Source organism: Cariama cristata, unplaced genomic scaffold (assembly GCF_000690535.1).
Source record: "Cariama cristata isolate BGI_N322 unplaced genomic scaffold, ASM69053v1 scaffold23928, whole genome shotgun sequence".
Taxonomy (NCBI): domain Eukaryota; kingdom Metazoa; phylum Chordata; class Aves; order Cariamiformes; family Cariamidae; genus Cariama; species Cariama cristata.
Genome location: NW_009633246.1, coordinates 9259 through 22075, shown reverse-complemented (window position 1 = coordinate 22075; position 12817 = coordinate 9259). Strand labels below are relative to the sequence as shown.

At 44.9% G+C, this 12817-nt stretch overlaps 1 protein-coding gene across 1 annotated transcript in view; it reads right to left on the bottom strand.

Annotated features, from left to right (window-relative positions):
* DEAF1 (DEAF1 transcription factor) overlaps positions 1 to 12817 on the bottom strand; it is a 23810-nt gene that overhangs the window by 2147 nt on the left and 8846 nt on the right. The window contains exon 10 of the mRNA XM_009706699.1: positions 8800 to 9050. Within this exon, the coding sequence (XP_009705001.1) occupies positions 8800 to 9050 (251 nt within the window). The remainder of the gene's footprint in view (positions 1 to 8799; positions 9051 to 12817) is intronic.

The following is a 12817-nucleotide window of genomic DNA, read 5'->3' as shown; positions in this document are numbered from 1 at the left end:
CAGCAGGAGTCAGTCTTAACCGAGGGCAGGTGTATTCCCAGCAGGGCGTACAGGCTACGCACAGGGCATCGATACCCAAGCTCTGAGTTTATCTCAAATTTAAAGTTTTAAAGGCAGATTTGGTTGGTGGTTTTGTTTGGTTTATAATCCTGCGTATGTCTGAGAGAGGGTCTGAGGAAGGACAGCAGGAGTGGGAATAAGGATGGGACCCTTCGGTTTAGTCTTTCCCTGGTTTTAGAGAGGAAAAAGGGATCTGCTCCTACGGGCTGAGCAGGCTTGTTCCTTTGCCAGTCAGCAGCACGACTACATAAGCAGTGTCCCAGCAGGGAAACAGAGAAGTAAAATTAAGAAGGCTGTAACAGGAGCAAGGACTTAAACCTAGAAGTAAGGTGAGACAGGATACATGGATGAAAAATCACACCTGGTTTTTAAAGGATGTTTTTGTGTCTATGGCTTTAATCTTACATCAGTGACATCAATTAACATAACCTGTATATTTAGGTGGAAATATCATTGAACTACCACAAAAATAAGCACTTCACAGAGTATTCCGTTTCCAGCTCATTAAGTTACTGACAAATCATTAGCACGTCAGAGCAGCAGCATGAGACCGTGACAGGAAGCGTTTCTCGGCTGTGAAAGTATCACAGGCGTCTTTAGTTCCACCAGCTCCTTCTCTCTTTTGAGCACAACCAACCTAACAGTCAGCACCCTAATTAACACCGAGTTCATGACACCGTCTGCTCACACCTTACCAACGTACCTACAATTAATAGCTGGTGTGGCTGCACTATGTTTGTATTCCTGATGTACAGCCAGGGATTCAGGTCACCAAAAAGGGGCTTAAAGCTGCTCTTTGGGACTGTCCCAAAGGGACGCTTGATTAGGCTGTTCATAACCTGTGCAGTATTGGAAAACGTTGAAAATACACAGTGTGTGCAGTTGTACCTGGAGATCTTAGAAGCACTACTGAATTACACGTACAGCTGTAAGGGTTTAATCATGGGTCCCGACCTCACTCAGCTCATACTCCCGTTCCGAAAGGCAGAGGGAATCGTGCAGTTTTGAAAACCAGCTCACAGGACAAAAGGAAGAGAGTTTCCTTCCCATCACACTTCCCACCAGTGACGGCCACCCGTGAGAGCTGCAATACCACGACGCAGAGGTGAGTGAGACTGATTAACCTGGCCAGATGACGATAAAGGACTGTGAAAACCTGGAAGGCTTGGGAAAGGGGACACCCTCTGCTCGAACAGAGCGTTAGTCCTGCTAGGGAAAGCTCAGACCTCTGCCAGAAGGCAAGGCCAGATACAGGATACGTGGCTTCTGTAGCAATGATAAAAAACTCGGCATCTTTAAACAGAACAAGACAAAGAACAAAAGAGTCTTCATAAAATATGAGACATCCCCAGCTCACCTTGATGATGATTTCTGTTTTCCCATCCACATCTTCTGTTTGTTGAAATAACTGGTTCTGATATTGCTGCAAGGAAAAATACACCAGACTTGTCATTTCACAGCCCGAGTGTGAGTTGAGGGGTTGAAAAGGGTGCGCTCTATGGAGGGTCCTGACACGGAGCTTGCTTCTGGCAAGCCCAAAACTGCAGTTGCAAGAGGACAGAGGGGAACCTCACTCCTCCCTTCTAAGAGAGGGACACTGTGACCTTATGTGGAGACAGATGAAGCAGCCTGCGGCCTGAGGTGACAAACTGCCAGTTAAGTACAGCATTTACTCCAGCCCCACTCTCCCCACTCCATCCAGCCAAGCACTCCTTCTTAAAACAGGTGGCTTCATTGCCACAAGGGAACTGCCCCCCCTGCCCCACCCCGAGAACCTAAGAAGTTAGCAAAGGGAACAGGAGACAAATGCCAAGGTAACAGGGCCAAGTGCCATCTTCTTGGGCCAAATTTTGGGCCAAGTCCAGTGATCCTAATCCACTAACAGGCAAAAGGAGTCCAGAGGGATGGCATAGCCCAACAGAACGGATTAGGAAGAAAAACCAGACAAAATTAACACACCCGAGACTTTAGAATCAGCATCAACCATAACCATTATTCCTCCTTTTAACAGAAGCATAAAAGGGCTTTCAAACAGTTTGTGAATTAAGCAGTCCTCTGGAGCTGACTTCTAAAGCACACGTCGGGCCTGTTGCAGATTGACTTCAAACCAGTTCAAGTCCGACCAGGTGCTGCTCCACCTCCTGCCTTGCCACGGTCAGCAGCCAACGCTGCTGTGAGACAGGAGTCCTAAACCAAAGAAATTCAAAACCAATCCTGATTTGATTATGTGCTAACCCTGATTTAAATTTCTTGGGAACAGTTAAAAAGTACAAAAAAAGCCAAAGCCCCACCTTGAGGCAAAGTGGGTTTATCCAGGAGTGAGTACGATGCCCCATATAAGGAGATTAAAGGCTTAATCTACAAGTGTCTCTATGACCTGTCCTCACAGTATTTATTCTCCTGTGAAATCACAACCTTCAAAACCTTTATGTTACCATGACACAAATTGAAATTAAAAAACTCTAGGAAGATGGAGGAGGCAGCAGGGAAAGCTCTTGCTGTAGACTGCAAGGGCTTGCGATTGGGTTCTGCTGTTATTTGACAAACAGGCAAGACCAGGCTAATGAGCAAGGCAGGACGCATGCACAACATCCCCGATGCTTCCAGTACCGCGTACGCAAAGTGTGCAGCACCTGTCTGGAAATTTCAAAATTACTGTTTTGAAATCCAAACTTGTGTCCAAGCCGTAAGGATCCTTGTGAAGACAGGGAATACACTGGCAAGCCTGAGATGTGGCTCTGGCCTAAGAATCAGTCCTGCTATGTCTCAGGAAGACAGTGACCTTGATTCTTGAGAGAATCATTAATGCCAGCGAGTGCCGGCCGCGGAGAAGCTGGGACTCAACGCTTTGTGCCACAGCCTCTGCCACCCTGCCCGCAGGCAGAGAGCTGGGCTGGCAGGAAACTGCAGGCTAAAATGAGCTTTCCACTGTTCAGTGAAAGACAAATGACCCATGTTAAGAGTACTGGCCTACGAAAATTGCATAATGTTTCTCAACTTCTTTTTAGTGAAGAAAGTGGAAATACAGATGCCAAAGCATGCAGTGAGCTGGCATTTCACCAGCTTGAAAACCTCGGCACACGTAAGCCCCGCTAGTACTGTCCTCTCCGCAGCAGCCCGTGCAGAGACAGTGCCGGGGCTGAACATGCGGAATTCCAGTTCTGATAAAGGGCCGCAGCTCTGGAATTAAAACCCGTCCCACCACCAGGTTCCACTTCGTCCTCTACAAGTGTGGCTACTCCTGTTCTCCGGGGAGATTGCCAACAGGAAAGACATCAAGAGGAAGTCCAGCCACCACTGTCCTTGTCTGAACCACAGCAGCTCTTCCACCTCTGCTCTCAGCCCCCGAAACCTGCTGATGGAAACCACACGTTTAAGCCCCTTCTGTCTCCTTTTTAGCGAGTCCTCTGGCTCTGCACGGCCCATGGTGTGAAGAATTCAAGCCGTGCAGAAACTAGGGAGAAGGAAAAGGTGTCATAAGAGAGAGGATCAAGCCAGACACATCTAGATCTCTCACAAAAACAGCTCCAGAAAACCAATAACCTCCCATTCTCAACCGTTTTCACTGCTACGTGGGAGTGCACAAGCCATTACTTGCTTACTAGAGCTACATTTCTTAAATGGCTGACCCTTTTTAGGTTAATTTCATACTCTCTAGCCCTGAATTTTTTTAATCTTTCTAAAAAAGAAGTCAGATGGTCCAGCTGTTAGCTGATTTAATCTTCCACCTTGTTTTCAAATGGGCTGGGCTCCGAAGGCATCACTGCAGTACACGAAGAGAGCTATTTCAATTAAAACACTTGTCAGATTTTGACAGGGATTCTTTTAAATTTATACAGAAAAACTGTTTAACACATTTCCTGTATATCTTTATTATCTTCCAGCAATGTCTTCTGGGATAGAATTTGGTGAGCTCATGTATTCTCCCCCTCCTAAAGTTTATCTGATATGAACGATGGCTTAATGGACACTCAAAAAAATTACATTGCCAAGGCACACAGACCTCTGTGTAAAGTACTGTCTTTAATCCGTTCCTTTTGGGCCAGTCCTGCAAATTGTCAAATATCTCTTACAAGAGACGCTGAGCCTTTGCTGCCCCACTCACTCCCTTCCTAAATGTTTTTCCCTGAATCAGAAAATGCAGTAAACCCAACATGTAGATAGTGACCAAAGGATCAGATACACTCAGTCGCAAGGTAATTAATAACAAGAGTGAGAACTTTTTCTTAACAGCTGCATGAAGCCCTGACAGAGCAGTTGTAGTTAATGAATCCCATGCAAAATACTGCAATTCAGAAAAAGCTTACAAATATTTTGATATTTTCACTTTTTGCAATAAGCATGACGCATTTTAGAAGTTAATAGAAACACTGCGCTGGAGGGTTTATGGTTTGCTTTTCTTTCAGAATGTCCTTCCCCAAGACTTCTAAGTAACATGAATGTAACCCGTATTTGGTGTTTGCCAATACAAAGCCGTGCGCAGGCCGAGCACCAGCTGCATGTGCGTCTATTGTTTACACACGGGAAGGACAAGCCTTTATCGCCATCATCATTTCTTAAACAGCCTCATGTCTGGAACTAACTCTGTGAGGGCTCTGCTTATTAATTAATGAGTTCTCATCATCAACAGGCATATGAGATACTGCAGACAGCATACACAACAGGAAAGGTATTTTTAACCACTTTCTTAGACTCTAGAACAATTTTGTTTCAAAAGAAATTCTTGCGAAAGAGGTATTTTCCTAAATGCTGGAATTACAGACTTTGGGTTTACAGACTGCCCTTATTTCTAGGGCTTAACAAGGTTAACGCTTTTTTACTCAGAGATCCTCCCCCTCCGCATGCTGGTATGCAAGCCCTCTGGGAAGCATTACCCTTAAAGAGCAGGCTCCGAGGCCCAGAGAGGCCAAGGACTTACCCAGGGGCATCTACATAACTTGTGGCAAAGATGGAAACAAAATTTGGAAGAGATCCTCAGTCTTGAAATTTGCCCAACAAACCATGATCCTTAAACAAATTTACAGATATTAAAAACGACAAAGATAGCAGCAGAGTGCAGGTGAGGACTTCCAGATTACAAAATTGTGCACAAGAAAATCTCTGTTGGTGAAGCCTTTAGCTCCAGCACTTGGCATCTGACCTATAGCTTCTTCAGACATCACCAGCCCCTGCCACAGGGCATTATATGGCTGTAATTGTACTAGTAGGGAGGCAGAGTGAAAAAAAAATATCTGTCAGACGTGAGAGAGGAGTGGAAGATAAGTATTTTTCCATATTTTCTCTAATCGCCTGTGAAGACAGGCATTTATCTTCCACAACTGTACCGCACGATGCCTAACCGCTCCGCGCTTCCCAGTTCAGCCCCCCTGTTGTTTTTAAGGACTCTGTACCTAGGTATCGCCATGTGTTTGGAACTGCAATTAGGGATCCAGTCCTGCAAAATTCAGGTTAGCCATACCATCTTAAGGAAGAAACGTGACTGAGATGCTTCTAATTTATGCTGCACTGGTACTTCTTATGGTTTTCACTTGCTACATTTAGCAGATCCCCTTCCTGCCACAATTCCTCTCTGATGTTGGCATTTCCACCTTCAAAGGGATATGAACGTGGGGAATAATGTATTCCTAAGGCTCCTTTGGGTAGTCCTGGATGATACCATTAGCAAGTGTGACCAGAATGAAAGAGTGATGTCCGCTCTTTGACTTCACAGGTACGAATGTAAGTGCACAGGCAGCACAAACGCCTCCTGCTCAAAGGAAACTCGGAGCAAACGCCTGCCTTTCACACTCACAGAGCTCTGCAAGTCCCACAAGCACTTACCACTGCTCAGTATAGAGTACAACTTCTGGCATTTAAAGCTGTCAACCAAACGGCTGCTATATGGGAGCAGACTGGGTCGTTTGTGATATTTAATGAACTCCAAAGCTCATGAAATAGTAAGTATAGTAAGTGAAACACAATATAGGGGGTGATTTGCAAAATAAAACAAAGCATATAAACTGTGATTGAAAATTCTTAATGCTGAATTTATTGCTCTCTAGGAAAACTGAAACAAAACTAGCACACAAGTAAGTTTTCCTACATGTTTGCTGTTCTCGCCACTTCTTCTCTACTCTGCTTAAACTTGGGGCCACTTCAGACTGCCTTGGAAGGGCAGGTGAAGACAGTGCTGTCCCAAGTGCTCTGTCTTGCTCTTCCGCTGGAAGGCAGAAGCTGTCTCCCTCTTTCGCAGGGATGACAAAGGGTTACGGTTAGGGATATGGACAGTTACAAGATCAAAAGTGCTTGACCTCAACATCCTCAAGAGCTGGGACACTGAACTGGGGGAGTAGCTCTGCACTGCTGTGAAAACTAAAGATACACATTAGTTACAGTCACAGCAATGAAGTTTGTGTATCCAGTTGGGAAGCAGCCTGCTCCTAACAGATTTCTTTAATCCTGCTAGGAATTAAGTCCCTCTTCCACGAAGAGCTGAGTCTACAGCTCTATTAGAATTTAACCTGTTGTACAGCCTTTGCTCTGCGGCTCTGATACACCACCACAATCTTTCACTTCTAAATACCTAGAAAGATACTGCTGCACCAAAATTCTGCAAACCGCTGGCTGTCCCACAGAGAAGCACCCGCGCTGCTGCGCTCACCGTCTCCGCTCATGCCAACGGATCAGGTGGCAAGAAGGCTCCCCCCGTTTGTTAGCCCTTGGAAGTTCTGTCAGCGTAACAAACACCAAGTGGTGATAAAGCACCTATTTCCTTTGTATTAAATCGGTCCAGCAAAAATCAACAACGACCAAGGTGGGAAGGCATCTCTGTCTCTCTCTCATATACCTTAACTGTCAAAAAGCAGTTTGACCACACACATACTTAGAGTGGGAAAGGACTTGCGTTACAAATTAGGGAAATATTCATGAAATTGGAAAAGCACCTTTGACCAACACAAAAGCAGACAGCCAGTTATTTGACATTTATTGTAATTACTTCCAATGCCAGCCCTCTACCCAGAAACCCAGAGTTTTTTCCAAATATGGAATTCACTAGAAGCAATTCAGAAATAGCTACTTGCGGTATCGCCTAGATGGTTCCAGAAGCTAGCATACAGCCGCAAGCTTGAGAATTGTTATTTGGATATTAAAAAAATACCACCCTGAGCAAGTGTTATTATCAAAATATGAAACTGTTGAGGTACCCATTACACAATAAGAATGGCAAGACACACAAGTTGTGTAACTGGGGATTCAATAGTTCCTGGGAAAGGGGCTTCCTTGGAAACAAACACGTGCTCATCCTGGCCTTGTAAAGTGGGCACTTTAATCAATACACAGGAGTGATTTTAACTCCCGTTCCCGGGGCAAGAAGAAACTGGAAGTACACTGAAGTGAGCTGGACTTGGATCAGAGGGTGAGGGGAATGGACTCTGAACAACGGTTCCAGAAACCACTGTAAGGAAAAACAGAAGGGGAGACAGCACATAAACGGGAAAAAGAGCAGAGAGTGAAGTTAAACAAAATCAGATGTTCATCTCTAAACTGTGTCAAAGCTTCCAGTTTTTCGGTGTCCCAAGCTCTACACAGCTTTTTAGCAGTAGATGGCCCAAACCTGGACAGCAGCACAAACACCCATTCTGCCCAGGCAGAAGGCAGGGAAGAATTAGACTCTCAACGTATCACACACCTGCACATCAAGGATGCAGCGTACAGAAGAGTTTAGCAGAAACAACGTGGCAAAGAATATCAAAGACGCTGCAAGGACTGTCATAGGGGTTCTCAGTTCTCAGCAAAGTCTTCCCACACACATTTCTTCAAGGTCTCTTGCTGCACACTCGTGCCTATGAATTCAGTGGAAAGCTGACGTTAGCAATAACGCCGATGGCAACAGCAGATAGTGTGGTGTACAGGAAGGGAGTTCATCAGCTACTGACAATGACACCAGTTTCACAGAACATTGCCCCCCATCTTTCTCCCTCAAGTCCACACCAGCAGCTGCGGATCTGGGGGGAGAAGGGGAATGCATCAGCAGTGCATGGAGCCAGATTCAGGGGGCATGCATGAGCTGGTGTTAAGAAGAATCCAAGGTCCCTACCATGCATCAATTAAAGAGAAGAAAAGCAGGGAGAACAGGGCAGTCCTTGTAGATAATCCCTTACAAAGGAGAGAAGGGCCACCGGGTACAAGCCAGCACTCCTGTAACGCCAGCCAGCCTTGCAATCTTACCACAGGACTCATGCAAGATCAGCTTTGCTTGCACAATGCTCAGCGAGACACCTCTGAATTTTACTGCTTTTCTTCCCCATAAACTCTACAGCTTGCTGTTCTTTTTATCCCTCTGCCTCTTTGGACCGTCAAAAGCCTCTCTGCTAGCCCCACTCACTTGACATAAAGAAAGCAGCCACCGCATGGCTGAACACTCACCATCTTTCCTAGACCAGGATTCAGTGCCCACGTCTCATAAATTTAAGGATGGCCGATGGGACAGCTCAGGACTCGTAACACCAAACCATGTGTATTACTAGCCTGCTACCCATAGCTCTTGGAATCCCAGAGCACTCGGTTCCTTTGCCCATGATCGATACGAGTAACTCACAAAGATTTCTCTTGGTAATACTGCTCTTAAGACAGTCAGAAACAATTTCTAAGGGCTACCACTGTTACAGCCAGTGAAAACCAGTGAGGTACTACTCTGTTCATCACTCAGCCAAAAAGATGCTCTTGGCGGAGCCATCTCACCTCCTCTGGCATAATTACCTCTTTCCTCTCCACATCAGCCTGAATTTTGGCTTGCGTGACAGCAGCCTCGCGGAAGGAGGAGCTGGCCTGCTTGGCCTGTTCAATGAGAGTCTTCAGCTGCTGGGCGGTGTTGAGCAACGAATTGACCATCTCTTCCAAGTACAGCCAGCTCCGCTGCTCCGTCACTTCCAGCCCGTTCACCACCGAAGGGGATATGGCTTTGGTGGGGGTCGCGGGGGGCACCGCCAGGGCAGGGAGTGAGGTTAACACTGAATATAAGGAAAGAAAAAAATATGTATAGAATTAGGGCATTTCATTTCCATGAAGTGGGGGGTTTTTTGGTTTTGCTGTTGTTGTTGTGTTGTCTGGTTGTTTTTTTTAAAAAATACAGTCTGCAAAAATTTCCAATCTGGCTAAGTTTTTGCTAAACAGACCTACCTTCTGTGACCCAAAGTGCACAGAATCGGTCTGCGCAGAGCAAGCCCTTGGGACACGCTCAAACCCACAGAACAACAGAACATGAGCTCCTGACTCTCTTGGTTTTTTACTGTGCGAAGGAATGAACGCCTCCTGGCACTGCTGCAGAGAAGCACAATTAAGCAGTGAAAGCAGCATTCCCAGGGACTCCTCCACCACTACCATCACAGTGTTCCACTTAATGTTTCCCGTAACTATCACTAAGTAAGGTTATAGTAAGTCATCCAGTGACCCAGTACTTTCCTGAAATATCCTGACGTCACTATACAGATGTCAATTCTCAGGTTGCAAAACTACAAAAAATAGGCACCGATCCACACCACACTCCCCTGTACTTCCTCAGTTCTGATCTGAACCGTAACCCTGGCCCAAGACTGGAATAAAACCAAAACCAAAACAGTTATCATCACCTCAAAATTACATGTATTACAAACATGTCCTTTCCAAGATCACCAGTTGGGAAGCCCTTTAAAAAAAACTTCAATAATTGTAATTTCTTTGGACCCCTTCATCCTGGATCCTACCCGTAAAACAAACTATGGCCATAAAAATACACATACCACGCTGGAACACCAAAACTTTTCATAAAAGGTATTCACAGCTATATGTATCTGTTTCAAATATCCTGGGTATTCTGAACAGCAATGCTCACTGCAGCTCTGAAACCTCTCCTTGCCCAATCCCAAAGGTGAGAGTGAATGCACACAGTCGACGTGGAAGTTTTAGCTTCGGACACTAACATCTCCTGACATTTGCTTTACATTGACTGTGCTGAACAGTTTTCAAGAAAGAAATTTCTTGTCTACAGCCCTTTCCTCCAGAATCCTCACTACAACTCTTCACTTTTGTGTAAACTAGAATGCTACACATATGAAGCAAAATACGAAAGCACAGAAGCCCAGCAATACTTCTAGACATACTGCAAGGGACGTTAAAAGAAGAAAAAAATCCCACCAATTCTCGAGGTGCTGCATTTTGTATCCTAACCATAACCTTGACAGTAACTGCGGTTTGTAGGAAGCCACCAGGAAGAAGCTCAACTCCTGTCCTGGTAACCTAATCACACTCTCCTTGAACTTACCTCCAACCCCCTCGATTATCAGGGCTCTGCACTCCTCCCCTTCCCCAAGCCTGTGTTAGAAAATTAAAGTCCTAGAAAACCAACAATGTCTTAGCCTTACCTTTGCAATTGTTTGAAAAAACCAGCAGTTACTGTGTCACTAAAACATCTACGTTTCACAACACTAGGTTTGCATATACACTGGGAGACCACAGTAGGAGGAAATTAAATCTAGATCCAGGAACCCAGCAATACACAGTGTAAGCTCACCTTAGGCAACATTTCCAGGAATAAATGTTACCTGGCTTTACTGGCCTTACTTTTCCAAAATTTAACTCTAACTCTAGTGATAAATACTCACCATCTGCCACAAAATTAAGTCCGAGACATTCATATCTACCACCCGCTGACCTCTAAATTCCTCAATAAATTGTTTACTAGAAAAAAGACGTCACCACCAACTTTGGTGCTGTGCAGTCTTGTTACTCCAAAATCTACTAACGGTCTGTTTCAGGATTTTTCCTCACATCTTTAGGTAGGAGTTTCAGAACGATTCAGCACACAGAAAAAGCAGTAAGTACTGCAGGCTGAGAAACCACACTCCTTCCTGGATAGCTCTGCATTGTCAGGGGAAGAGCTGTTAGTATTCCAGGCACCAAAAGCCAATCAGCTTCCTTGATTTTTAAATAGTGAGTGACACATTCATATAAAAAAACCACAGACCCATTCCAACTGAGGGATGCTACGGCTCTCAGGGAAGCGTTGAACACAGGCGGGAGTATCACTTCAGAAAGGCTGAGGCATTAAATCCTGTTTGCATCCCACCAGTGTCTGCTTTCCTTTTAGAGGCATTACCCTGAACACCTCTACCCCTCTCCCAGGCAGCTTCTCTCCCAGCTCTCGCACTGCCCACGCTACCGAAGATAACACACTGACACTGTCCTTGAGCACCTGCAGCATTACAAGGGCTTGCCGGGCAGCGCAGCTGCCCCTACTGGGTACTGGCCATTCTCTTCAATAAAATTGACCATTATTGGAGCCAGATTATCTTCCCTGAAATGAGAGTTAAGGAATTTATTAAGTGGGAAGTTCTTGAACAAAACATAGAGGCTGAAGTATCTGAAAGGCACTTTATTCTCATTTACTTTATTGACTACCTCCCATCACAATCAGTCTTGGATGTCATCGCAGACATTGGCACGCTGGTCTGTCTATGGTGGCTCCAAAAAGAAAGGCAGAAACAAGCCTCAAACCTCTCTCACTGAAGGACGGGGACACAGAATAGCAAACTGCACAACCTAACTAAAAACATGGAACAACAGACTCCCCCGTTCAGGAAAAAATCTTCATGACTACACTTCAAATGGTACTTAAAATTCAACTGTAAATACTGTCCTGGAAAAATTCAGCGGTAAGTACTGTCCTGATGTGGTGGTGCATGTGGCATTCTCCGGGTCTCACTACGATCTCAGGAATTCAGGCCTTAGCCTTTGTGTAATGAGTTGGGTGTTTAAGCGTCCCTTGACCGTACCAGAAACTCTTTCACAGCTAAGGTGGGAATAACACTGATTGTAGTGGCAATTTCTGTTGCCTGGCCAAGGCTGGAAGCTTGAGCAAAACAACCTCGTAGCTCGAGCAAAACAGGCCTCGGTACACCCCTTATCTGAATCCTAGCTTAAGCACAACAGGCCTTGGTAGTTTGAACAAAACAGCTTTGTAGCTCGAACAAAACACTGTATCACTGTTCCTGGAATTTTGAGAATTCCAGCAATTACTGACTCGGACTGTGGCCAGAATGGGAATCTACTAATGACTAAAGTCAATCACCCTGCTGCAGGTCCAGCAATTCCACTCACAGTGAACCTGTCCTTAGTAAAACATCTGCAGACAAGCAAGACTTCTCGCAAGACTGCATTGAATACTGAATATATTCCAAGATAGTAACTAATTTAAGTGTATTAACACTTTAATCCTTTTCACATCATACCCGGTAACTTTTCATGCAAGCAGCAAAAGCTGAAATAATCCAGCACAGATTTGGAGAGAGAGAACAAGCCTCAAACCCCACAGTACTGCAGGTCCCTGTGTGTTAGATGCGTGACCCTTTCTGACAGACAGCATTGCAAGTTCACCGTACAGGGAACCGGACATTTTATGCTCAACGGTCCTTAATTAAAACAGTAGTTTCAATCAATTTGCACATGACTGCCGTAGAACTATTTGCACTTAGATATGAGTAAGAGATAAACTGGTCTTTTATCAGCAGCTGTTTGCAGAAGAGCCTTCCCCATTGCTGCATTTCCAGCACAATATCTATCCCAGCATGGCATTTGATAACTTATCTAATGGGAATTACTTCCGATTCCTCATTTTGGCATAGGTATACCAGTCAAGAGAAAGTATTCACTGGTGCGAAAAAAAAATAAAATCAATGTTTAACTAGTGATATCAAGATCTGACTAAGACTTAAAATGAACAACCAGATTTCATTCCGGACAG